The sequence below is a fragment of the Lissotriton vulgaris genome, chromosome 2_1, assembly GCF_964263255.1.
Source record: "Lissotriton vulgaris chromosome 2_1, aLisVul1.2, whole genome shotgun sequence".
In the NCBI taxonomy this organism is placed as follows: domain Eukaryota; kingdom Metazoa; phylum Chordata; class Amphibia; order Caudata; family Salamandridae; genus Lissotriton; species Lissotriton vulgaris.
Window position 1 is genome coordinate 1,513,544,566 of NC_141687.1, and position 24,048 is coordinate 1,513,568,613.

The following is a 24,048-nucleotide window of genomic DNA, read 5'->3' on the forward strand; positions in this document are numbered from 1 at the left end:
ACCGTCCTGGGAAAACGGGGACGTCTGGCCACTCTTCTAGTTCGGTAACTAGACTCTGTAACCATGCAGGTAATCTTTGATTGTACGCTGCCACCCTCTCGATGTACCCTATATAGTGCCCCTTCTCGCCGTTATGTGGCTTTGATGGCTGCCACGGCGTTCGTCCCATGAGCCTCGATTTTATTCTTTCAGAGTGAATAGGTTTCATTATACCTGTAATGGTAGTATATTGTGCACCCCGGTTTGACCTCAATAAATCCGGATGCGCCCCCTTTACCTTGGCATCCCAAATTCACAGGGCGGGGTGTGATAGGAGCTGTGTGAAACGACTCTTTTTCTTCAACACATTCCTTCCCAGCACTGCTAGATGGACGGTGACAGGCGGACAGCACACCTATGGACCTTTGTCTCTATCTGTGAGATCTTAGAGTTCATGTTTAGATCTCACATTTCGGTGGTTTGATCGTGAGCCTGCGTGAGACCAGCTGGCTTTCTCAGATTCAGTCTCAATGATCTTGTTATGCATTCTCGACACAAATAGCCCACTTCATTGTGTCAGGTGCCCGCTGTGGCAGCCTGCGCAGGGTGCAATACATGAATTAGGATGTAGGAGGATTCCCCGTCTCGCGAGAAGGGAAGGGGCCGTGGGCTGGCGCGTAAGTGTTTGAGAGAGACGCCTTGATTGCCCTCGACCCCCCTGCTCGCTTATCAGCACTTTTAGTGAAGAGCACATTTCAAGTGCAGCCAGAGGCAGTGCAATCCATTGCTTATTTACTTCCCGTGCTTATTGTACCAGCCAATAACTCGCTTGACTAATTCGAACTGCTTTATGTAGTTTAAAATAATTCATAACAGTAGGTCTAGCACAGAGCTGCGCTTTTAAGCCAGGTCTAAAAACCTAATTTAGGGCTTCCCTATAGATACGGTGGTGGCTACACTGCTTCAAATGTCTGTTGGCACATACAGCCATACACAGTTGATGTCAGTGCTGGCATTGCCGACCGACATCCCCCTGTTATTCCAGAAACGCTACACTTCAAACAGAAGCAAAGATTTTCTCATTAAAATTTGAAACTTGTTTTGTCAGCCATCTTCAATTAGGATGCAGGGAGCAAACGTTTTTTTCCCTTTTCCCATTTAAGCAGCGCGTGTTAACGGGAGGGTCAGGCCCAATGCTGCACGGAGCCTCAACCTTCATAACATTTTGTTTGGACCAGGGCCGAGGATCGCGTAATTGTCTACTTAACAACGGCCCCTTATGACAGAGATGCGTCCTGCAAGCGAGGGAGCGCATTGAAATGTAGCAACAAGACAGTGCTTTGTTTGGGACCAGGCTGGAGAGGGGACAGCCACCCAGGCCTGTGTGTCGCCTTTGTATTACTGCTGTGGGAAGTATTCCAATTAAACAAAAAGTGGGTTATAGTGTTTGTGTCAAATTCCTTTTGCCAAATTCCCTGGCTGCCCTTGTTGCGAAAATACGCATTTTGAAGTTGAAGTGCCAAGGCTTAGCCATTGTGAAATCTCACTTCCGTGTCGGAACATCCTCTTTTGGTGTTCAATATGCTTTTGGTGGGGGGCACATTTTAGTTCAGGGGCGTCCAACTTTGCTCCACAAGGGCTGGATCCATGGCACATTTTGCTGGCTAGCCACACGAGGGAAATCCATATGCAATGAATCCTAATGGGAATCTTGTTTAACGAAAGTAATTCTTAAATCATGGATTGATCCGCCCCGTGGACAAACATTTGATACCTTGTTCTATGCCTTTAGAAGTGTGGAACATTTTGGAGAAGTAGCACAATCGACATTTGCATTCCATTCTCTGGATACTGATATGACGCAGTTCTCCAACTAGGGCTTGAACACGCCGTTGGAGTCCTGGTTTATAACTCGCTGTCCCACTCTTGATTTGCAATGAACAATGTTCAGCGTTTTGTGTTTTAGGTTATCTATTTTCTACCTATTGAACTATTTGTAAACCGCTCCGATACCCTTCTAGGATCAAGTTTGCGCTCTATAAAACTTTATAAATAAAAACAAAAATAAAATTTGTGTCTTTATCATTATTGCTGGTCACGAGTATCCAAAGGCTTTCTACCATCCTTTGGAACAATAGGATGTAAATTCAAACGTGCGTGATAAGGCCACAGGAACTCCGTTAATCCAGTAAAGTTTGTGCCCAGTTGTCTTTTTTTCTGAAGCTGTTCAATGAAACACTGGCACATCACACATTATGTGGCAGTCTGCTTGCCTTTGGAGCAATGACGTAATTGTTTCATAAGGTGATGCCTCAGCAAGAAAACCCCTCATGAAGATATCTTGCAATGGTAGAGTGGTGGATATTTCTAGATAGATTGAAGATTTTATGTTGCAGATGATTCTGTTTTACATTCTATAGTAGAATTGTAGTAAACTCTAGGACAAGTGGAGATTCTAAATTGTAGGTTCTATGTTTAATACAATTTATATCATTAGCTGTTAATTTTCAACTAATTACTGCGACCTCCAATGCTAGAAAGAGAAATATACGGCTTTCAAGGCTCCTGGGGGAGCTGGCCCATACCATTAAGTGGAATGTTTGACAGGTGCAGCGGATATTCCATCTCTGCTCCTTAAGAAATCGTATTTTGACCTTCCAGCACCCATATTTTTGAAATAGTAAGTAACTATGCCCTGACTGGTTTCAAAAAGATGTTGATAGAATTTTGCCCTTACTCGTCTCCAGCAGATTCGTTCCTAGGCAATTGCTTTGATGAACAGCACAATCAGTAAGAGCTATTTCCTGGTTAACAGATGAATCTAATTGTAGATATTTTCTATTAAGTCCTACAGTCGTCTAACTCAAAGTTTCGTGCTGATCATTTTTTCATTGTATTTAAATATTCATGCATTTTTTTGTATCTTGGCCTTTGGCCTATTTGCTATCTATACTTCAAAACCTAATGCCATGTTCTCGATGGACTGCGAAACTCACCCGCAGCATGTTTCTGCCACATTGTCAATGTATCCTTTATTGATGTCTGTAGCTTTCTATTTGAACAAAAAATTATTTTTGCTTCTAAAAACAAAAAAATTGTTTTGGAACTATATTGGATCGCTTGCGACTTGGATCGGTGGAGAAGAATTTTAAAGAGGTTTGTGTTCTTTTTATTAGAAACTGCTAGACAATACAAAGTTGGGGGTTGATGTATATTGCAGAGCTGGGAGTTGATGTATGATACAGAGTTGCAGGTTGATGTGCTTTATCTTGTTCAGGTGGTGTATAGCCTAAATAGTAGATAACAGTAGGTTTGCCTAGACCATGTAAAGTGTGCTTCTTTTGACAAGCATCAGAGGCCTATGACGATAGCTTTGTGGTCAGGTTTCCTTTTGTGATGATTGCATCTTGCTTATTATTTATATTGTAGTTTTAGCAGTGGCAGCTTCATGTGGTCTAAAGGCGAGTTTGTTCTTCACTGTCACTGTAAAACTTCCGCCTTGATCCTATTGAGCAGTGAAATATTGAACTATTCTTTGTTAGGGCGCAGAAATAGTAGCCGGGGTTTTGTGTGATCACTTTAACAATTTCACTTGTTTCTCGAGCCATTTTATGTTTTGCTGATATCCAGTCAATGAAGAATTTGGCTTAGCCTGTTGTATTGTTGCAGACCCCAGTTTCATTTTAAAGTTGTGTGCATTCATGTTGGTGAGATGTGACTGCCATTATTCTTTGAAGATTGTGCAGGTGCCTGATACAGATGTTCAGGTGGTAGGTGAGATTGAGATGTACTGGGGTATCCAGCAGGTGATTATACTGTGGCTGACTCAGTGATAGCCAAGACATCCACCTTGTAGCACTCATGTGAGCCACTTCAACGTCTAATTAGGTTTGCAGTAGGATGCTCACTTTTTACTTAGAATCCAGTTGGTATTGACAAGATAACACAGTTTGGCAGAAGGGTTTCTGCTACTATTGCGAGGGAGGTTTACAGAATATCTGTGCATTTATTCGAGGACAACTGACTTCAATTTTAGGCACTCCCAGTTTGGAGGTCAGCAAGTCAAGTCCCTAGTACCAGACATCATGACTTTTAATCTGCCAATTTTAAACAGAGATGCAATAGCACAAGATATTTTAGCTCAAGCAACAAACCTTAGATGGAATATATACTAAAAGGTGACCCTACGGTGGGCCTGGTCAGGGCACCTAGACCCAGGATTAGAGGAAATTTAACATTTTAAAATAATGAGTCAATAACATTTTTATGTAAGGCTCTCATAGAGCGCCACTGTAATTTATTTCAGTTTGTGAAGGTCATAACTCACTGCTATGACATAGCAAGAGTTGATAACAACACTAGTTACCGACTGTTGTCCTGTCATAAAGGCCTTTCAGGTTAGTCTGACAGGGCTCTCTGTGCCCCTTACAGCACAGTTCTGATTGTCTGCTTTAAAAGAAAGCAGAAAGCACAGGTTTAGGAGGGTGTGGAGGAAGGAAATCAAGGTGATCTGGAGTGGTTAGGGTTTACAGGTGAGGTTTTTGTTTTTAATTTGAGGAGGGGGAGAGGCTGCGTTATGTATGGTTCTCCCATTTCTCCTCTGCCCGTGCGTGGCAGTTGAAAGCAGATGAAGATGATTTTGTGGTCATACCTAAAATTAAAGATGGGTAAAAAGTGAATTGAAGGGGATGTTTTTCCCCTTAGGGTTGTGAGTGACATCATAGACAATTTAACCATCGCTCTTGCTGTCTATTTGATACCACTCAGATACCACTCAGAACCCCCTCAGTGAAATACATTGTTACCCATCTATAATTCTTCATGTTGATGGTAGCTTCCAACAAGTCTGCTGTTTGGACCTATAATAATGTGTGACAAGCTATTTAGGACGAGGTGCTGCAGACAGCAGTTGTCCTGTAGAACGGAAGTCTCAAGAACATGGGCCTGTACATGTGGCATCCCAAGAAGTCGAGACACTATTTGTCCTAGGGCAGATTCCTCAAGAGAGTGATGGAGGCTGACCAGGGTAGACAAACAGTGCAGGGATTGATTATGTCTTGGAAAAGCATGGCTGGTTGTTTCTCATTTTTTAAGGACTTTTTTGGCTATAATGTGTTCTTGTTTAGTCTGAGGCCATGTTGTTGTGGTTTAGCTGTGTCTGCAGTGAGGTTTAACTAGAAAAGTGGTTTCTGTTGCAAATTACTGCCGGGGATAAAGGATGGGCGCACACTGTTATTATGGTGCCTTGCTGTGATTTCACCCACAGTCCAGCCTCAGACTTTAAACATCTGCTTCTTTTTCAATGCTTCTAACGGTTTTACCTACTTGTGCATTGCAAATGCATAATTCCTTTAACATTTTCACCGATTAAAAAATAGTGATGCTATGCACAATCACTTCTTTTGTCAGATTGACTTAGAACATCCGCATTGTATTGTAAATAAAGCAAGGAGGCCGTCTTTGTTTTTTAGAACCATTGTCTAAAATGAGAGTGACGCTGTAAGCTTTATAGAGGTCCATATCTTAATTCCATCAAAGGCTGTTGTTAAATGAGGTATGAGAATGGTGGTAATGTTGAAAGCAAATTTATTTCGAGAAACTTGCACCCACGACCGTAGCCATCTAGCTGTGTCAAATCCAACGCCAGGAATGGCGTTACATGGAATCCTCCACAACTGAATGACCATGCTCTGGAATGCCTGAATGGAGAAAATTACATCATAAGTCGCTTGGTGACATGCAAACTATTACAGTATTAATATTACAACATCTTCCCTTCTTCTAAGGGGAAACAAAGGAATAATAAATAAGTGAAACACAAATACAGTTAGGTGAACATTTTGAGTGGTGAAAGAGCAGGGAACTGCAAGTACAATGCAATGAAAAGAAAACATGTGCTACTATTCTAATACATAATCTCTCAACTTACATGAAATTTGTCTATGACGTGAGGCCCTCTTGACAGACGCCTCAGACAAATCACTATTATCAGTAATAATGGGTTGAGCAGTTTGCACAACAACTGGTTCCAAAACACAGCTAGAGGTTGACTCTTTCTCATGACACAAATCAAACCAGTCACAATGTTCTGTTTCCGAAGTGGAATGTTAATTGATAACATCAGCCTGAAGAGGAGAAACCTTGACAAGTGCCCTCTTGTTCCACCATTTATCAAGAAGGGCAGAACCTCTACTCACTTGTGTTACCAAAGTTGGAGAAGAAAACTTTGAATTGCCTTTAGGCACCTTTCTTGGGTTTTTAATTAGAACCCAATCCCCTTTTTGTAAAGGTTGGTCCAGAGAATGTTTACCAGCATCAAAGCGTGCTTTCATGGAATCCTGCTAAAGTTTTACATGTTCTTGAAGAGGGGTAGACCCATCAGTTGAGCCACAATTGTTATGCAACCAACTGGGATTCAGGTGTGTATGGACTTTTCTTTTCCCGAGAAGAGTAAATGGTGCAATACCAGTGGTAGCTTGTGGAGTGGTGTTGTACGCCCAAACTTTGTCATGCACAAAAGCTAGGGGGTCAAGTCTACTAGAAATGCAGTTTGCATACCCTTCTTAATGATTCGGTTTCCTCTCTCAACCAGACCATTAGAGGAGGGAGAATACAAAGCAACTTTAAAGTGAGAGATGTAATTCATATTGAGAAAGGAACACATCTTTCGTGAAACAAAACGTGTTCCGTTATCAGTCACAATAATTTTTGGAAAACCTTCCACATCAAATACAGTTTGCAGAAAATTGATATCAGTTGTGGCTCCATTGCAGAAACAATAGTACAGCCACTTAGTGTGGGAATCAACTAATAAAATTAGGTATTTGTTTTCACTGGATAAAATGTCATAGGGACCTGAAAAATCTAATCCCACTTTATCCCAGGGACCCTCTGAAGTGGTACAGGATGTAAAGGAGTGGCAAGAATCTTCCAATGTTTGTCGGATAGAAGGCATTCTGTGCAATTGACAATAATTTTTCTGCCTTGGGCATCCATGAAAGGCCACCAGTAAAACTTTGATCCGTTGACATGTTTTAGTAACGCCTAAATGTCCTTGATGTGCTGTCCTAATGATGAAATCACGTAATGATTCAGGTGGAACAAATAAGTCATGGCGCATAATCATCTCATTGACTATAGAAATTTCTTCGGAGACGTTTGCAAATGATCTCAAAGCTGAGGATAACACTCTACACTCAGGCCATTAGTTCGAAATAAAAGATTTAACATTGGTAAGTGTGTCATCCTTGTTATATGCTGCACTCCACTCACCTTCAGAAATAGGTGGACATTCGGCAATAGCATCAATAACAGCAACTACACATTCAACATCATCATCAATCGCAGTAGTTTCATGTAAAGAAATCCTTGACAGACAGTCAGCCCTAAAAAAAATTCCTCCAGAAATGTGTTAGATGAAGTAGAGTTCATGAAGTTTCGAAAGTAATTGAACATGCCTGACAGAAGCTTAGTTCGAAGTACTATTCGACAACATGTGCATAAGCGGTTTGTGATCCGTGTAAATTTCAAATTCACAACCCCAAATGTACGACTTAAATTTCTGAATGGCCCAAACGCAGGCTAAGGCCTCTCTCAATGGTGCTATACTTAGTTTCAGCTAATTGAAGAGTTCTGGATGCAAAAGTAACAGTGTGTTCTTTTCCAGCCACCCATTGTCCCAGGACAGCTCCTAAACCAGTAAGGCTTGCATCAACAGTAATAAAGCACTTAACTGGCTTAAAGACTTTTTGTAGGTTGTCTGACCAGACAAACTTTACTCCCTTTCTTAGAAGAGCTCTCAGTGGTTCAACGAGTTGAGCATAGCCTTGCACGAATCTGGCATAGTATTCCGATAATCCAAGAAATGAGTGCAAGGATTCGCTATTCTTGGGAGGAGTGCCATCTCTAATGGTTTTTATGAGGGAGAACTTGGGTTTTATGCAATTGGGTGAAAGGGTATGGCCTAAGTAGTCCAATTATTGAACTGCATATTTGCATTCATCATGTCTAAGAGTCATTTCAGCCTTCTCCAGGACTCCTAATACCTTAAACAGAATGTTATGCTCAGAAACATCAGTATATCGTCCTGATAGGCTTGTACACCTGGAATATCCTTTAACAGGGTGTCCATTAATTTCAGAAAGACACTAGCTGCAGAGGCTAGGCCCAAAGGAAGTCTCAGATATTTGTAAGCCCCGAATGGCGTTACAAAAGTGGTTAACTCTTGAGACTTAGGAGAAAATGGAATATGGTGATATGCAGACTTGAGGTCTAATAGAGAGAACATCTTTGCCCCACCCAAATTAGCTAACAGATCGTGTATTTTGGGTAATGGATGGCAAATCCACAATAATATTGTTATTCAAAGAGCGCAAATCTGCACATAATCTAACCTCACCTGACTTTTTGCGCACCAAAACTATTGGAGAAACCCACTCGGAGGAGTTGCAAGGTGCGATGATTGCTTCATCACATACGTTTTTAAAAACTTTTTTTAATTCATCTCTTGCACTCAGGGGAAGAGAGCGAACCTTGTGGACAACAGGTTGAGAATTTGATTTTAGGCGGATATCGTGCTTGAAACCTAGCACAGTGCCAACCGTGTTCTGAAAAACCTAGGGAAATTGTATAAGTAAGTAATTCACATTATAATTTGAACAGACAAATCAGAAACATTAACATTTTCATGTTCGTGATAATCATAGTAGTCATGTGCAATATATCCTAGAGTAACATGTTGATTTGAACCAGGTTTGAGGAGTAACCATTTTGGCTAGATCCAACCACCCAAAAATGTCTCTAACCTTAAAAGCGACGTAAACTTTGGTGAAGGTGCATCTGCCAAGGCATTCAATCTTTGAGCGAAAGTACCCTTGCATGTCTATAGCCTTTTCACCATAAGCCTTAGGGTTGACATCAGATTTGATAAGGGTCACCTTGCCATCCCAATCTGCATAAAATGTTGAATCTGACAAAATGGTGATTGGGGAACCTGAGTCGGCTTTTACTTGTAAAGGTATTGTTCCATTCAAACGTTCACACCAAGGACCCTTGACTATTCAAAGATCCACTGAATCACATTCGATGGATAACAGTACATCATTGAGCTTGGTAGAGCATGACTCTTAAGTTGTCGTTAAATACGATGTTGTTAACCCTCGTGAACCTTTTGCCACTTCTGCATACAGTTTGAAGATGTCCGATTTGTTTGCAAGAAGCACATCTTTTAGCAGAGGCAGGACAATTGGGGAAATTGCCAATATGACTTCTTGATCCGCATCTGTAGCAGATGATTGGTTTCTTGAAAATTTTTCTAGAAGGCTTATTCATCAAATTTACTGAACAAGCAAAAGATCCTTCATCAACCATATGATCACTAGGCTGAGAGGGACTTTCCTGTAACATTTATGAAGATATTGTTGCTCGTTCAATGCCTTTGGCAATGTCTACAGTTTCTGCCAAACTGAGATTGTTGCAAGTCAACAAGTGTTCTTGAATTTTTTTGAATAACATGAAAACATAAATTGATCTCTTATGGCAGCGTCTGTACTTGTGCCAAATTCACATGTAGATGCTAGTATTCTAAGCTGAGCAATGTAGTCTTCAACAATTTCCTCTATATTCTGCTTACGTTTGAAGAAGTTGTGGCGTTCTAAAACAGTGCTCGGCTCATAAGAATATTGTTTGTTTAAACGGGCAAGAGCTTCTTGATATGTGTCCCAACCTTCACCTGAACCAGTAGGAGAAGGAAATACCGAAGGTTCTCAAAAACTTCTTGTGCTGCGACGCCCAGACAGCCATATAGAATCGTAACTTTACGTGTTGGGGAATATTTGACCTCATCAATTGCTACAAGGTAGTTTTCAAACCCCTTTAACCATTGTCGCCATTTAAGAACTGGTGTGCCAGGAGTTTTTAAAAACGGTGCAGGTGTTTGAAATTGCTGAGACGAAGCCATGATAATAAAAGGTACAGGATGGAATGATGAAAGGATGGAATGATGAGGCACAGGGTCAGACTGATTTGCATCTGGCCATGTCTGAACTGGGGTGGCAAAGTGGGCTAAAGAACGGTGATGGATTAAACTCAGATCTGTTGACTGAGTGTGAGTGTTTGGTTGGTTCAGATGCTCCGTCCATCACCACCCCCTTTTGTACCACTTTGTTCACCATAAGTTGGCAGGGTATGCTTAGGCGTGAGTCCCTTGCTCACTTTGCCACTGGATTCAAGCAAGCCTTGCTGAAGACGGCTGTAATGCCAGAAACCGGTCCTAGGAAGCTTGTTTCTGGTCCAGGGAAGGCATGGCTTGGCAGTTCGGGTTGGACTGTTCCCATGAGGCACAGGGTCAGACTGATTTGCATATGGCCATGTCTGAACTGGGGTGGCAGAGTGGGCTAAAGAACGGTGATGGAATAAACCCATAGCTGTTGACTGGGTGTGAGTGTTTGATTGGTTCAGATGCTCCGTCCATCACCACCACCCCCTTTTGTACCGCTTCCAGAGTGAAGACGTTTTTTGTTGGTTTTATAAAATGACAGACAAGCTTTCTCAACTAGTTTTTACAGCTTAAGTCTGCTTTAAATTTGACACGTTAAATCAACCACAAATTCTGTTGAACAGCTCTTGGTAGTTACTATATCATAGTTTTGTTCCATTTCATTCAGATTTCAGTTTCCAGCTTTCACTAAGTACTTTCTGACAACTTTATGAAACACTTTTGGGGCGGCCACTCTATTGACACTCTTCATGCACTCTAATATCAGCACAGATCACAGCTCTTACACTGAGACTGCATGGGAGTTTCTGTGGCATCGCACTGCCACAGTGAGGATGAGCAGCTCTTGGTTTCCTGAGAGTTGAAGCACTGTATACATTTATTGGTGAAGCTGATGATCAGCACGAGGATCTGTTAAGGATTGCACATCCACATGCAGGCCTTATGCTGCTGAAGGGATATGTTCTCGGAGGTTCTGACATTATTAGACTTGTAGAACTGCTGAAGGTAGAAATATTTTCCCTTACACTTATGGCCGCTCAGGAATTAAAGCATGTCTGGGTGCTTTGTGATCTTGTCAGTGGTATGGCGCACTATATAAATGCTACAGTACAATAGAATAGGTGTACTACCATACTTACATCACTATTGTTAAAAATAACAATACTTACATCACTATTGTTAAAAAATGACCTCACTGTATTTTTTTTCTTTGCTGCCAACCCACTGAATTTAAAACGTTAAATATATCAATATCAAAGTTATCCAGGGTGTCATCCAGGGTAGTGTATTTTGCCTTTAAAGCATATTGTAAGAAAGTGCCCTTTTGACACTGTTACCCCCACTTTTTGCTTAGTATGTGATGGTACTTTGACCGAAAGTGTGCTTGGTCCCTGCTGAACAGGTCCCCAGCACCAGGGTTCTTTCACTAAAACTGTACCATTGTTCCACCATTGGCACCCCTTTACGATTCCTGTAAGTTCTTAGTAAGTGGTACCCCTGGTAACTAGGGCCTTGGAATTAAAGAGGGTCCCTAAGGGCCGCAGCATGAATTGTGCCACCCTAAGGCCCCCCCCACCAAGCTCATGAAAACTGCCATTGATGCTTGCATGTCTTGGTGCAGAAAGAAAGAGAAGAGTTGATATGGCACAGATCGCCGTGTGCCATGCCTACCCAGCACTGGTATAGATAAGTCACCCCTACAGCGGGCCCAACAGCCCTAAGGCAGTGTGCACTATACCCATGTGTGGACTTATCTACAGAAGTCGATGTGTTCCCATGGTTTTTAGTTCACCCATGGATACCACGAGTACACAGGGAAGCCATACCGAGCCCATGGGTTGGACACCCGTGATTTCGAGTTTACAAGCTACATGATGGCTTCACTGTACCCCAAGGTGTTTGGTAGCAAACACCTCTTCTTGATAAACCCACACCGATGCTTTGCTGGATTTATTTGTAAATGCACTCGGGGGAACCGTAGAGGTTGCCCCCTGAAAAGGTACTGATCTCTAGTGTGTTGACTTAGGAGATGGGTCCACATCGATCCAGCACACCCCCTAAGGTGGACTAGCTGATGTGAACCACACTTTTGAGATTCCTCCATCTTGTTTTGGACAGAATTAGCATTCTAGGGTCAAGGTTATGCCTGCTTCCCATAGCAAGTGGTCAGATAGAGGGTGTAGCCATCCTAAAGGTATGCAGCCCATTGGATACTACCTTTCACTCTCCTTAACACCCCTAAATTGAGTATTTATGTGCCTCTTCTGAATCTAAGAACTTAGATTTGACGGATCTAGAGAGGAAGAATGAAGAAGAGTCCCTGTCTAGTGAGAACTGCAACAGAACTGTAGGCTTTTGGCACAAAGCTCTGCATATCCTCAGCCCTCTCTCGACAGTCGCAACAGGGTGATTCGTCCTGCGAGCTGGAGAACTATCAAAGCCTTGGGTAACCTGCCCGCCTGCCAGCACTTTGAAAATCGCCTACAGTCTTTCCTTGTAGTAGAGTAGCTACTCACTGCACCCCACAGGCACCGACATGGGGGTTCTGGTCCATCGCATTGGATGTCTCTGCCCCGTACGGATGCCACAGATGACAAGGAGAAGGTACTTCTGCTCTGGAACATCAGCTCTGTCTCCCCACCGAGTGCGAAGACACCAGGAGCAACCGGAGCCATTCAGCACCAACCCCTGTGGTACGGGAAACCCTGCACCAAACACTAACAGTGAGAGTCTAGTCCAGGTTCCCACTGCACCTTGACTGAGCAGCTGTCAAGGGACTTCAGATTTACTGAGACCCACTTCGTGAGTGGCCCAGCTGACTTGATTTTGCCTTTGCAAGCTGTTGGCTTCTAACCACGAGGAGCTTCTTTACGCACCAGCCCAGCTGCCCTAACCACTCTGCACCAGAGTCGCCCGGCCCAGGTCTCGAAGAACCGGCTGTTCCCCCTTGCTCCAATACCTTTTGCAACTTAATCCCCTCATTTGGGAGCTCTGAGACTTGTCCCCAAGTACTCCTGTGCAGCCTTTTTCCAGTTGCCTCCCCTTCACCGTAGCGCATCCAGCTACAACCTCACCAGCACCCAGATCCTGTTAAAACCCGTTCTGCTCCCGAAAAACCACTGGTAGTACTTTGGACTTTAGCCCACTATGACTCCGAACCCTGAAGGTCAACCGCTGAAACGGACTATATCAACCTTTATGCATCACTGACTTTTCCACCCGTAGGACTGCATTGTGTGTAAAAGCGCACAGGTCTTAACATTTTACTTACCTTTGAACAAACTTCTTGGTTTTGAAACATATATAAAAAGAAGTGTTATTTTTTTAATTTGACCTCAGATGTATTCTTTGAATGTGTGTCTCATTTATTACCTCTGTGAGTACAACAATTGCTTAGCACTACCCTCTGAAAAGCCTAACTGCTCTCCCACACTACCACAAAATAGAGCGTTATTATGATGGCCTCTGTAATCCAGTTGGGGACCCACTGGACTCTGTACACAGTATTCTTCTTTTTAGTGCTCTATATAGAGTTCCAGCTTCTTACACATATGTTCAATTTGATAGACCCTATTGTAGAATACAGCACACGGTGACTTCATTTTCGAAGTACAAAATACTGACTGTAAAAAATCTGGTCGCAACCAGTATTTTTGCAACCAATAAGGACGTTTACGACCCAATTTATGTTGTAATTGGTCATTTAAAAATATATATATATTTTTGTGGTGTGTCTGAATCCAGTCCAACTCATGAATGTTAATGAGGTAGGTTTTACAATACATCATTTCATCAACTTCTGGCACGCTTGTGTGTGGGAAATGTTTTGAGTTTAACCCCTTCGCTGTGGGGGGTAATCCCCCCGCTGTGCTGGGGGGCGAGGGGCACGTATAGCGCCCCGGTGCTCATGACGAGCTCAGCTCATCATGGGGCACGACGCTCGAGTGCTCATGACGAGCTGAGCTCATCACAGCTGCACCCGTTCCCGTGGAACGCTCAGCACAGCAGGGGAATTATCCCTGCATGCGAGCGTTCCACGGCTCATAACAAGCTCAGCTCGTCATGAGCACCGGTGCGCCGTACCTCATGACGAGCTTAGCTCGTCATGAGCATGGAAGGTGTTAAAACTGGATGCTTGTCTCTTTGTATAAACTTTCTTATAAAGATTCTGTAAGAATGCCCAAAAAAGGATTACTACTAATACCGAAATTCAAACCCATATGCAGTTTTTAGACTTCTTTGGTTCCACCCCATTCACCTACACACAAACATGGATGTTTTTCCCCCTACTTTATATACTTTTTCTAATTTGACTGTATCCTAGTCAGAAATGGGAAGTCTCTGCAGGGCATATTATCAAGGGCTGTATCGCCATTTTAGGTTCACTTTTTGCAGCTAAAGCGGCGATATTTTTATCACCCTATTAGCAAGCTGTGGCTAACAGCTGTTAGCGACAGTTTACTGGCAATAGCGCCCGTTTTTTTGCTGCTTTGCATGTCAGCGATATTTATCGCTAATGACATGCAAAGTAGGCGTTCCTCACTAAAAGTAAAGGGAAACAGTTGCAAAAACAGCTTACCCCTATTATCAATGCCTGCGAAGCGCAAAAAAAAAGTCTCGCTAACCGAGATTATCGCTTGGTTTTAACACTTGATAAAAACTTGACTTAGCCATCTTGCCAATGGGGGTTGGATTGTTAGGTTAAGTACACACTTGCCTATTAGCAAGCTTTTCATTAGCGCAGTTAATTTAGCGCTGGTATTCTCACGCTATTTCTGGTTTTTGCCGCTATCACTGGATTTTTTATCGCCTTAGAGATAAGCGTTGCTAATAACGCGCTATCTCGGCGATTAAATCCAGCGATAGACTGCAATTAAAAAAATGCCGCAAACCTGGGTTAGCGATAAATCTTCTTGCTAATTTGCCCCTGTGTTTTTTTACTCCAGCTAGCATTACCATGCTGATTACTTTCTGTTAGCTTTTTGCTGTTTTAAGATTATCAATCACTGTCTGCACGACATTTTCGAGACACCTAACATCTATCAGTTACTACCCAGCAGCTCAACAGATTTACCAGTCACTAAATATGAAGTTCTGCTCAGTAATGTGCCTAGAGGTTTAGTGACCCCTTTACTGGAAAACAGTACTGGTCTACGTAATAAGGGTTAATGATTATGTGCCACTGAAGGATCTTTTTCCTTTTTTTCAAAGATTTCCTGATTTTCACCTATTGTTAGTTTTTGCTAAAGACATGACCGTGCATTGAAAAAACACTTTCTATTATTGTTTTTGACAAGATCTGGTTTGCAATCCCACTGTTTCCTGTTCATGTTCTCTGTCTATGTTCCAAGCCATTCCATAAAAATGTCATCTGCATCCTCATCAATAACGCACTTGGCAATGTATTACACCACTGAGGTATTTTGCCGTGATTGGTCAGTTGACTGCCACATGAATAGGTCATGAAGATTTTTTGCCACATGAATAGGTCATGAAGATTTTACTTTGTATGCGAGGTCATATTTTTGTGAAGAATAAATCAGCCAAATAGTTGTCAGTCACAGAATTTTTAAAAAGCGTGTGTCTTGCTGTTGTTGGGCATATTATGTTTTGTTTAGGAAAGCAAAGCAGTTATTGAAAAGTTAGAGTTGTGATAAGCTGACGATTGAAGAGTTTATCTTTAGGTGGTGTTTAAGAAAAATGTGAAATCTACTACGGACTTGGTTAATTTATTTTCAAAAATTCACATATGACTGCTTTAAGTCAGACTTAAAGCAGTCCTATGTGAATTTTTGACAAATGGGATCTCGTTAAATGCCCACATTTCTTCTTGTCAGGTTCATTTTGTTTGGCCTGTGGGAAAAGAGCATGTGGTTTAACATTTTTAACAGGAAGTGCGGTAGCAGTTTGAGTAGCTTATCTGTTGTTTACGTTTTTTTGCGCCAACATGGGTGTATTGTGGATCTCATTAGTTAGTAAAGCCACCATCTTTCTGTGAGTTATGGTGTCATCAACTGAAAGAAGGAGCTATGGTATCACATTCAGTAGTAGATCTAAAGTTTATATAATATGTACTTCCTGTACTCTGTGGAGCGACTTCCTAAAAACATCTTATTATCTGGACTTGGAACTCATGTGACAATTATACCTGGGTTAGTATGTTTCCTGTTCAGTATTCTCACTGCCAGAATACCTTCTTCAATATTTTTCTCATTCAGTAAACTCATTTTACGGTGTACCCTTTTCCGCTCTTTTCCGAATTTGTAATTTGCTAAACCTATTTCAAAAGTACCTTTTGCAGAATGCAGTCTGCTATTCTAGGATCTCTGGGCTTGAATTGTCGCTAAATGCCTGGGATTCTCATTTTGTGGGATCACAAGCTGGAAATCCATGTGCTGCCTTTGCACTCAGGCTGTAATTTAAAGTTGTTATTTAAAGAAACCTCGAGTGAGGGCAGTTGTAGTTTGTGTCCTGATAGAGCCCTGAAAGAATTTTTAACAATTAATTCCTCCATTTGGCCTCAAAGTGATGGTGTTGTCACTGAAAGGCATTTGATGGCCAATTGGTTGGTTTATTTCTGCAAAGAAAGTGGATCTGGTTTTTATAGACAATGTAATATAAAATATTTATGCTAGAAATGAAGACTTTACCCTCTGCTGCTCTGAAGAGTAGCATTGAGTGTTACGTTAAGGAGGGTACTCATTTTGACACAATTATAGTCACTAGTATGAGGAGATTGTGAAGGCAGATTTGTATTGTGAAATGCTCAAGCATTTAATTCGTAGATAACATTTTCTTGCCCTTGGTAGTAGTGCTATACATCTTTGTTTTGAATGCACTGGGCCACATTTTAGAAGTGCACTGAAAACGGCAGCCTTGCCACTTCAGTCTCCAATTTCTAATGTCATGAGAATCCAGGAAAAGTTCAATGTTAGTAGGACATCAGTTTTCAAGAGCGGGATACAATCTTCACTATTTGCCTAAAATCCTTAATGTAGATTGCAGTGTTTTGAGCCTACTGTTGGTTTTCCTTGGATTCTACCCCTGTTCACCAACAAAAAACCTATACTGATGTTTAGAAAAGATAATATTTCTGCCTGGTTAGTGAATTTAGGACTTCCTTTCTTCCTCAGTGTTTTCCTCAAAGCGTACCTCAATTCTAAGTGAATCCAGAAATACTTTTTCGAATCTTTCAAGATCTCATGCAAAATGTAGTGGAGTGCAAACACTTCAGAATGTACATGTCCAAACAGTGCTTTTTTCTTTTTGCCCTATTTAGTGATCCCACCATTGAGGTCTGAGTTTGTACCGATCACCAACTGAAAAAGCTGTACCAATTGCCTATAAGGCATCATATTCGCTTTATGATTCTTCTTTTCCATGAATAATCTGGATTGTTCTTTGTCCCATGAATGTCTCACAAACATAACCCTTTTTAATAATCGCCTGACATTGCTTTTCTTCAGCTCGCTCTACAAAAAGTTACAATTCATAAGATAGTGGGCTGCAGACTGACTTGACTGACACATCCCTTCTTCTAGTTTTACCTACCTAATCCTGATGGGCATGAAGTAGTTACAATGTAAGGACCTAGTACGTTTTCTGAATAAAAGTTTCTCTAGCGAGTGTTGTGACAAATGTTGTTTTTGTCTTCTGAACCTTTCATCTTTTAGATTGTAAGGTCAAGTTGCTATAAATTAACATGTACAATGACTTACAAATACGTTGATATTTTATATTACACTCACATCATAGTAAATAGGATACAGACGAAAGAGGGATGTAGAAAATTAAGGTAATGAAAGAGTGCCAAAGTTTCTCGAAATAGAAAATAAGCACTCTGTCAGCAAGCTATCATTTACAGCTTTGCCAGACAGTTTTAATCAAACTGGTACCCAAAAGTCATAATTGGTCCATAACCTCCTGCAGTCGTCGGTAATGTTGCTTCCTTTAGACATAATACTGTACAGAAACACCTTTTCAGTTGATCCTCCCCCTTCAAAGATCTAGAATTACAGGGTTATTGGGTTTGACGTGTTTTAATGGAGGCAAAAAGACCAAAAGAGCAGTATTTATGGAGAGGAGGCACCGGGAGACACCAGATAGTCTGTATGCACGCTTGATGGATTTTGAACTGCTCTATCAGTTTCTGTGCTTGATCCAAGGTTGGGACTTTGGATAGGCAATAGGAAGTCGGCTGCCATCTTTATGAACCCATTTTATTGATCCGGTATCTGGTTTCTTGAAAGTAGGACTTCAAGTAAGGTGTCTCAAAACATTCTAAGTGTGATTTTTCGCTAAAATGTGCTCTGAAATAACCTGAACAAGCTAGCTGCCTGTGTGTTCAAAACTTTAAAGGAAAGTTTTTAAGTTAAAAGTTACCTTATCCCTTTGAGTATTTGCTACTACTTTGGAGGTTTGGGCAATGTGGTCCATTTGTCTCTTATAGGGTTTATATGTGGAAAGTTGTATGTGTTTACTCGACAGGTGAGATGTTTTCATAGGCCAAGACTTTTGTTTTGAAGAATTTAATTTATAAAACATAGAAACTGAGAGATTAACATAGGTAGCGCTCCTAGGATGATGTATGATTTAATAGGCCAAGCACATGTGGCAGGCACACACACCAATAAAGGCTAAATAACGATCATATACATAACTCCATCATCGTACATGTGCTGTGATTGTTGTTATAACAACCGTGAGATGTAACTTAAAATAGTGGACTTCTGAGTTCTGTGTCTTTCTTGGTGAGAACAGACCTGCCCATCTTCTCCTCTGGAAAAACAGAATGGACACTGCTGTACAGGATGCATGCTTGCCTCACCAAGTGCATGACACGTTCGGGGTTGAAGTGCAAGAATGTGTATTATTGTGTATATGATCTTTTTTAAGTCATTGGCCAGCGGGCAAATCACTAATTTAAAAGGCAAGCAAACCGTTTCTCTGAATATCTCCAGCGAAAGAAATAAGGTATCTTATACTTATTTCTGTATCACTTTGGACATATTTATAGAAGTGTCGGTTTGTGGAAAGGGACGGAGCATTGGTGGGCTAATAAGTTCACATCAACATGCAAGAAAGCAGTCTAGTTGGTTTGAAATGTGAAATTCAATTTTTGCTTATTGGTTCCGGGAAAAAAAAGTGAAAGCATTTGATTCGGCAAACCGGTAAAAATGGATTTTGTGAGAGCCCTCCCTCTGTAACTGCATGTGCACGCAATGCAGTGTGATGCATATAGTATATATGAAGATTAACAGATTTGTAAACGTTTTATTGCTTTCTTTTGTTCTATTGTGTTTTATATCTGTTTTCTCCAGGCTTCGTGGACTCGACCAGAGAAACAAGAGGTATACTTATCAGTCACAAATAGACACACTTTTTTTAGCTGTAAAATCACTGCACCTGGAAACTAATCGAGCATAGATAAACTACCACACGAAACAGCTAAAACAGTCATGTGATGCTGTGTAACAGATAAGCATATAGTGGTAGAGATTGCTTTTTGCCTAGTGTGATATCTATCTCAAGTGGAGCAAACAAGTTCTGTTGGATGCGGAAAGGCCATTTCCACAACAGTCATTTGGTTTATAAATAAAATCTGTGAATTCCAATATAGGTTTAGGAATTCTCCTGAACCATATGACTCCAGTAAATTATCTTCTGAATTGAAATTTCTCAGTAACATCAAAAAAGCCTTCAGCTTAAGTATATTCCAAAACTAGTTAAATTGCCCTCTACAACCACCCAACTTGGAAACACCTCCTTCCATAGGTCTGATTATGAAAAAGAATAGAAAATTTTAGGAATTTACGAATAGAAACAGTTTATTACATATATTAAAGTTCCTCAAATTTAATTCAAAGTGAGCACAACTTTAGCACATTGGAAGAAATACAGTATACAATTCTTTAAGTGATATACCAAGAGATATCATATGTTAATGGTAGCTGAGAAAGGTTTGCAAAGCAGCCCGATGTGTAACTTTGTTCTCCTCTAATAAATTGGAGCAAACAGCAACTTGTTGTTGGGTTAACTTTATGGAGTACCTTACTGTTTGAATTAACACTCTTCATATTTGTGCCCATGCTCATTTCATTGCAAAATTGAACTTTGCAGGATATTGTGTCTCCACACAACAATAGCTTGTTTAGATAGTTGGCTTCCGTTTCCAAAAATCCAACCCAACTTGTTGCTTCAGCACTAACCGTAGGAACAGTTGTAATAATTCCATGTTTGAAGAATCATTGCATCGCATTTCATCTCTATCTCTTCCAGTTTTCTTCCAGGAAAAGTTGGAGTTTGCAATTAGTTTTTGATTCTGAGCATTTTGTAAAGGATTCTTAGAGAAGTACATTTAACGTTATTCTCTTGTGACGAGACTGAAGTGTATAATGAGGAGAGTCGTCTAATTGTAATGTAATTTCTACCAAAAAACTGAGCACTCAATCTTTGTGAGCCAACAGCAAAGGATACTACATTGTCAGCACCTTTGCTTTATTACTTGCCTTATTTGAGTCTATCGAGTTCTAGAATTATGTATAATTGTTTTCCTTATAATCTAAAGATGTGTTTAATTACTGACTTTTCAATTTCAAATAAAATTACATTCCCTGTTATATAGTTTTGTTTAGGAAGGCACAAAGAGTCACAGAGTGTCTCCTCTCCATCCTTTGTCATTGTCGTTCCCAAACTTCCTCTGGTTCTTCACACTTTTGACTCTTCTATACATCACTTTGACATTACATGTATTGCGTGCAAGATCCTGAAATGTATAACCATGATGTAATTATTAGTGGAACTAAACTGCTGTATTCAGCTGTTCACATAATACCCAGTGACTGACTAAATATACAAATTGGTGTTGCGTTCATCATATTATAAAAAAGAACCTTACGAAAGCTAAAAATCTGCGAGTACAGAAATTGGTGTCTTGATGGGAGTTTAAAGAGCCATAGAATTACTCAGAAAATAAATCATCACATGCTTACCATTGTTCGTATTTCCTTTATCTTCCTGACCGTTTTGAATGCAGTAGGAATGCAATTCAGAAATGTAACTCTTCTATTAGGGATTCTTCCTAATCGTGTTGATGAATAATCTGGACGTCTGCTGACTTCATCTCACAAGGCTAGATTTTAGGGATATTTTGCATACATAAGATTAAGTTAGGTTCACCAAAACGGATTGTTAGGTAGAAATTGCCAGATAGTTATTGGGACAAATGACATTTTCTCCTGAATCGGATTTGAAGATGTCAACAGCTTTGGATTTTTCATGGAATTACATGCTTGAATCTTTTCCTGTGATTCAGCTTGGAGCCCCACTGTAATAATACATCAGAAGTAGTATCCCATAGACCTACGTTGAAAACGTTTGTTTAGTAGCCCGTTCACCTTATTAGAAATGACCCAAAGTTCAACCAAGGGAAAGGCTGATTTCAACTCCCACAGAAAACATCATAGCACAGATTTTCAACCGCAGGTTGTGTGGAAGGTTGTGCACTTCAGAGTATGGGGTTGCTGCTTTTGGTTTATAACTCAGTATTATATTGATTTTCCTGTCGGAATTGCAGAGGCACGATTTAGACATTGTACGTCCTGTGAAAAAAATATTTTATGCAGGTGGTCCTCAAGATGACTTAATCTACTGTCTCTACCCGAGACATAATACATTGTAAGATCTACCACTACCCTTTTACTAAAATCACCAATAGTTATGAAGGCTGCCTGCTTCGTTAGCGGCAGGTTAAAAAGCCTTGCAAAGTTATTTCTCTAGAGGCGGAGTCTTCCCCTGAGAGAAAAGTAATCCTCAAACATTAATGGGTGAGTAAATAGTCTGATGAAGCTAAGTCCGAAAAAGAACCCTCCACTTTTTGAGAGACCCAAGAAAGACCAGTTAAAAGACGGACAGGCAGCTGGACGGGCCAAGCAAATGGTCTTCAGAGCTGCATGTTGCAAGTTTGCTCCAATGTCGTCAAAACCAGTTTGAACAATGATTTCAGATATTGTTGGAGATTCTCCATTTATGTCTCTGCCTGTCATCACAGCTTCTCCACCAGCTCTGAAGCCACTATTAACCAAAGTACCATTGGCAACTACTCTATTGCTACCATCAGCATTTCCACCATCAACGAGAATCTCAGCAACATCCACACTGACGACAACCCTTTAATTACCATATCTGGACCAATCATGAAACTAGTAGTAAAATCATATACTGCACCTTTGCCATCATTCAAGCCTCTGGAGACATCCTAGAGCAAGGTTTTGCCCTGACCTTAAAAAAAGATTTCATACTGAGGAACTGTCGCAGAAAGAAAGACCGTTTTGGACAACTACCCACCCAACTCAGCTCAATATCAGGGTGTCCGGAGGATGAAAAGCAGTATGTCTGAGAAAAACTTCATAAAGATCTACTTAGCAGATATTGGCTATGCTCATTTTTATCAACTCATATGATGAGTAGTTGGAAGAGCCACAATACCACTATCTGATAGAGACTTCTAGCCGCAGAATTTGTACTTTAGAATTATCCCCAGACATGTCAGAATGGATCCTGAAATTTTCAGACAGTACACCTGGATGCCTGCAGGTGGCGTCATTCGGCTTCACTTTGACGTCTGTGCCGAAAGTGATATAGACGATACCTATATAGGCTCCACATAGGTACGCTAACAGTTCTTTCCCTTTCTGCACTAGATCCATGAAGAGTGGCTTTTTTCAACATTTTTTCTGAGCATTTCTTTAGAAAAATTCTTCTGGTGTGACAGGGATGTCCCCCAAAAAACTGTCCGGTTTCAAACCATGTGACACCTGTCACAACCCCACATGATCTGTCTATAGTGCCTCAAAAAAGACCATGACTCGAAGGCTGGTGAGGATTTCTGCGCCATGCACTCATGGAGCCGCTGCTGACAATTAATGTCCCGGTGGAAGTTGTAGTCGTCGGGTAAGCGGCATAAGAAAAAATTAAGTTTAGGAAGTCGATGAGGTCTTCGGCTTCACCGCGTCTATACAAATCCTCGGACGAGGGAGCTTGGGTACTCCTGGCCTCATGCCTTCATGAAGCCCCAACCAGGGTCGGCTCCATGCTTCCCCTTTCCTTGAAGTTGGAGTTACCACTGCCCAACTGTGTGAGTTCTATGAGGCAATGCTTCTCATCTTTAGGCCCCCTGACTCCTCTGGAGCACCTTCGAGCACCATGGCTACGAAAAGGACCCTTAGTGGTTTCCCACCAGTGGGTGTGCCCTCAGCGCCATTCTGTCCTCTTGGAACCAGAGCGGCTCTACAGCAGTACCGATACCTTTTCCGGTGCCAGCTCCCATGCCAACACCCCATCATCCTCGACTCATTACACAGAGCAAGACCTGCATCACAAGGCGCCGATTTCTGCGCCATTCGTATCTATGCCTTCCGGGTCAGAGCCAGGGCCTTTTACCTTTGACAGGCCTGGTACAAAGGATGAATGGGAGTAGTATGATGACCCTGTTGAATGTCGCTATCCACTGGATGATACCAAGGCCACCTGGTATGAGGATCTGGCGGATACCAATGGGTTAGACACTATCTGACACAGGCTTGGTCTCCCCTCCTACTGTGGCTAGGAAGGAGAGGGTATCTTTTGCAATGGTGGGGCGTAGGGCGACTAAGGTCTCCATCAAGACGTTACTCTTGAATGCCCTAAGTGGCATTCAAGAGTAACGTCTTGATGGAGGTGCTTCAGCTGCGGACTGTCCCCACAAAATTCTTGCTCCCTTTTAATGAAGCCTTCCCGATGCCCTTCTTGGGGCCTTATCCAAGCCCTGTACAAGGGCTCCTGTGCACAAGGCAATTACCTGCCGCCACCATAACGCTCCAGGGATCCAATTTCCTCACTCAGCACCCCACTTGGGACTGCTTGGTCGTCCAGGCCTTCACTTCCAGAATTAACCCTGGTGTGTTCCCTTCCACTCCACCGGTTAAATGAGCCTAAGAGGCTGGGCGCCTTTGGCAGGAAAAATGATTTCTTCCACCAGCCTCGTTCTGTGGTTGGTGAACACTACGTGTCTCTTGGCCGTTATTCCCACACAA

The 24,048-nt window shown here is 41.5% G+C and overlaps 1 protein-coding gene across 7 annotated transcripts in view; it reads left to right on the top strand.

Moving 5' to 3' along the window:
• NCAM1 (neural cell adhesion molecule 1) overlaps positions 1 to 24,048 on the top strand; it is a 766,043-nt gene that overhangs the window by 526,548 nt on the left and 215,447 nt on the right. For 4 of the 7 annotated variants that reach the window (XM_086957370.1, XM_086957371.1, XM_086957365.1 and 1 more), the window contains exon 9: positions 19,297 to 19,326. The exons of the other annotated variants lie outside the window; for them this stretch is intronic. In XM_086957370.1, coding sequence (XP_086813496.1) covers positions 19,297 to 19,326 — 30 coding nt within the window. The remainder of the gene's footprint in view (positions 1 to 19,296; positions 19,327 to 24,048) is intronic. 7 annotated transcript variants of the gene reach the window in all.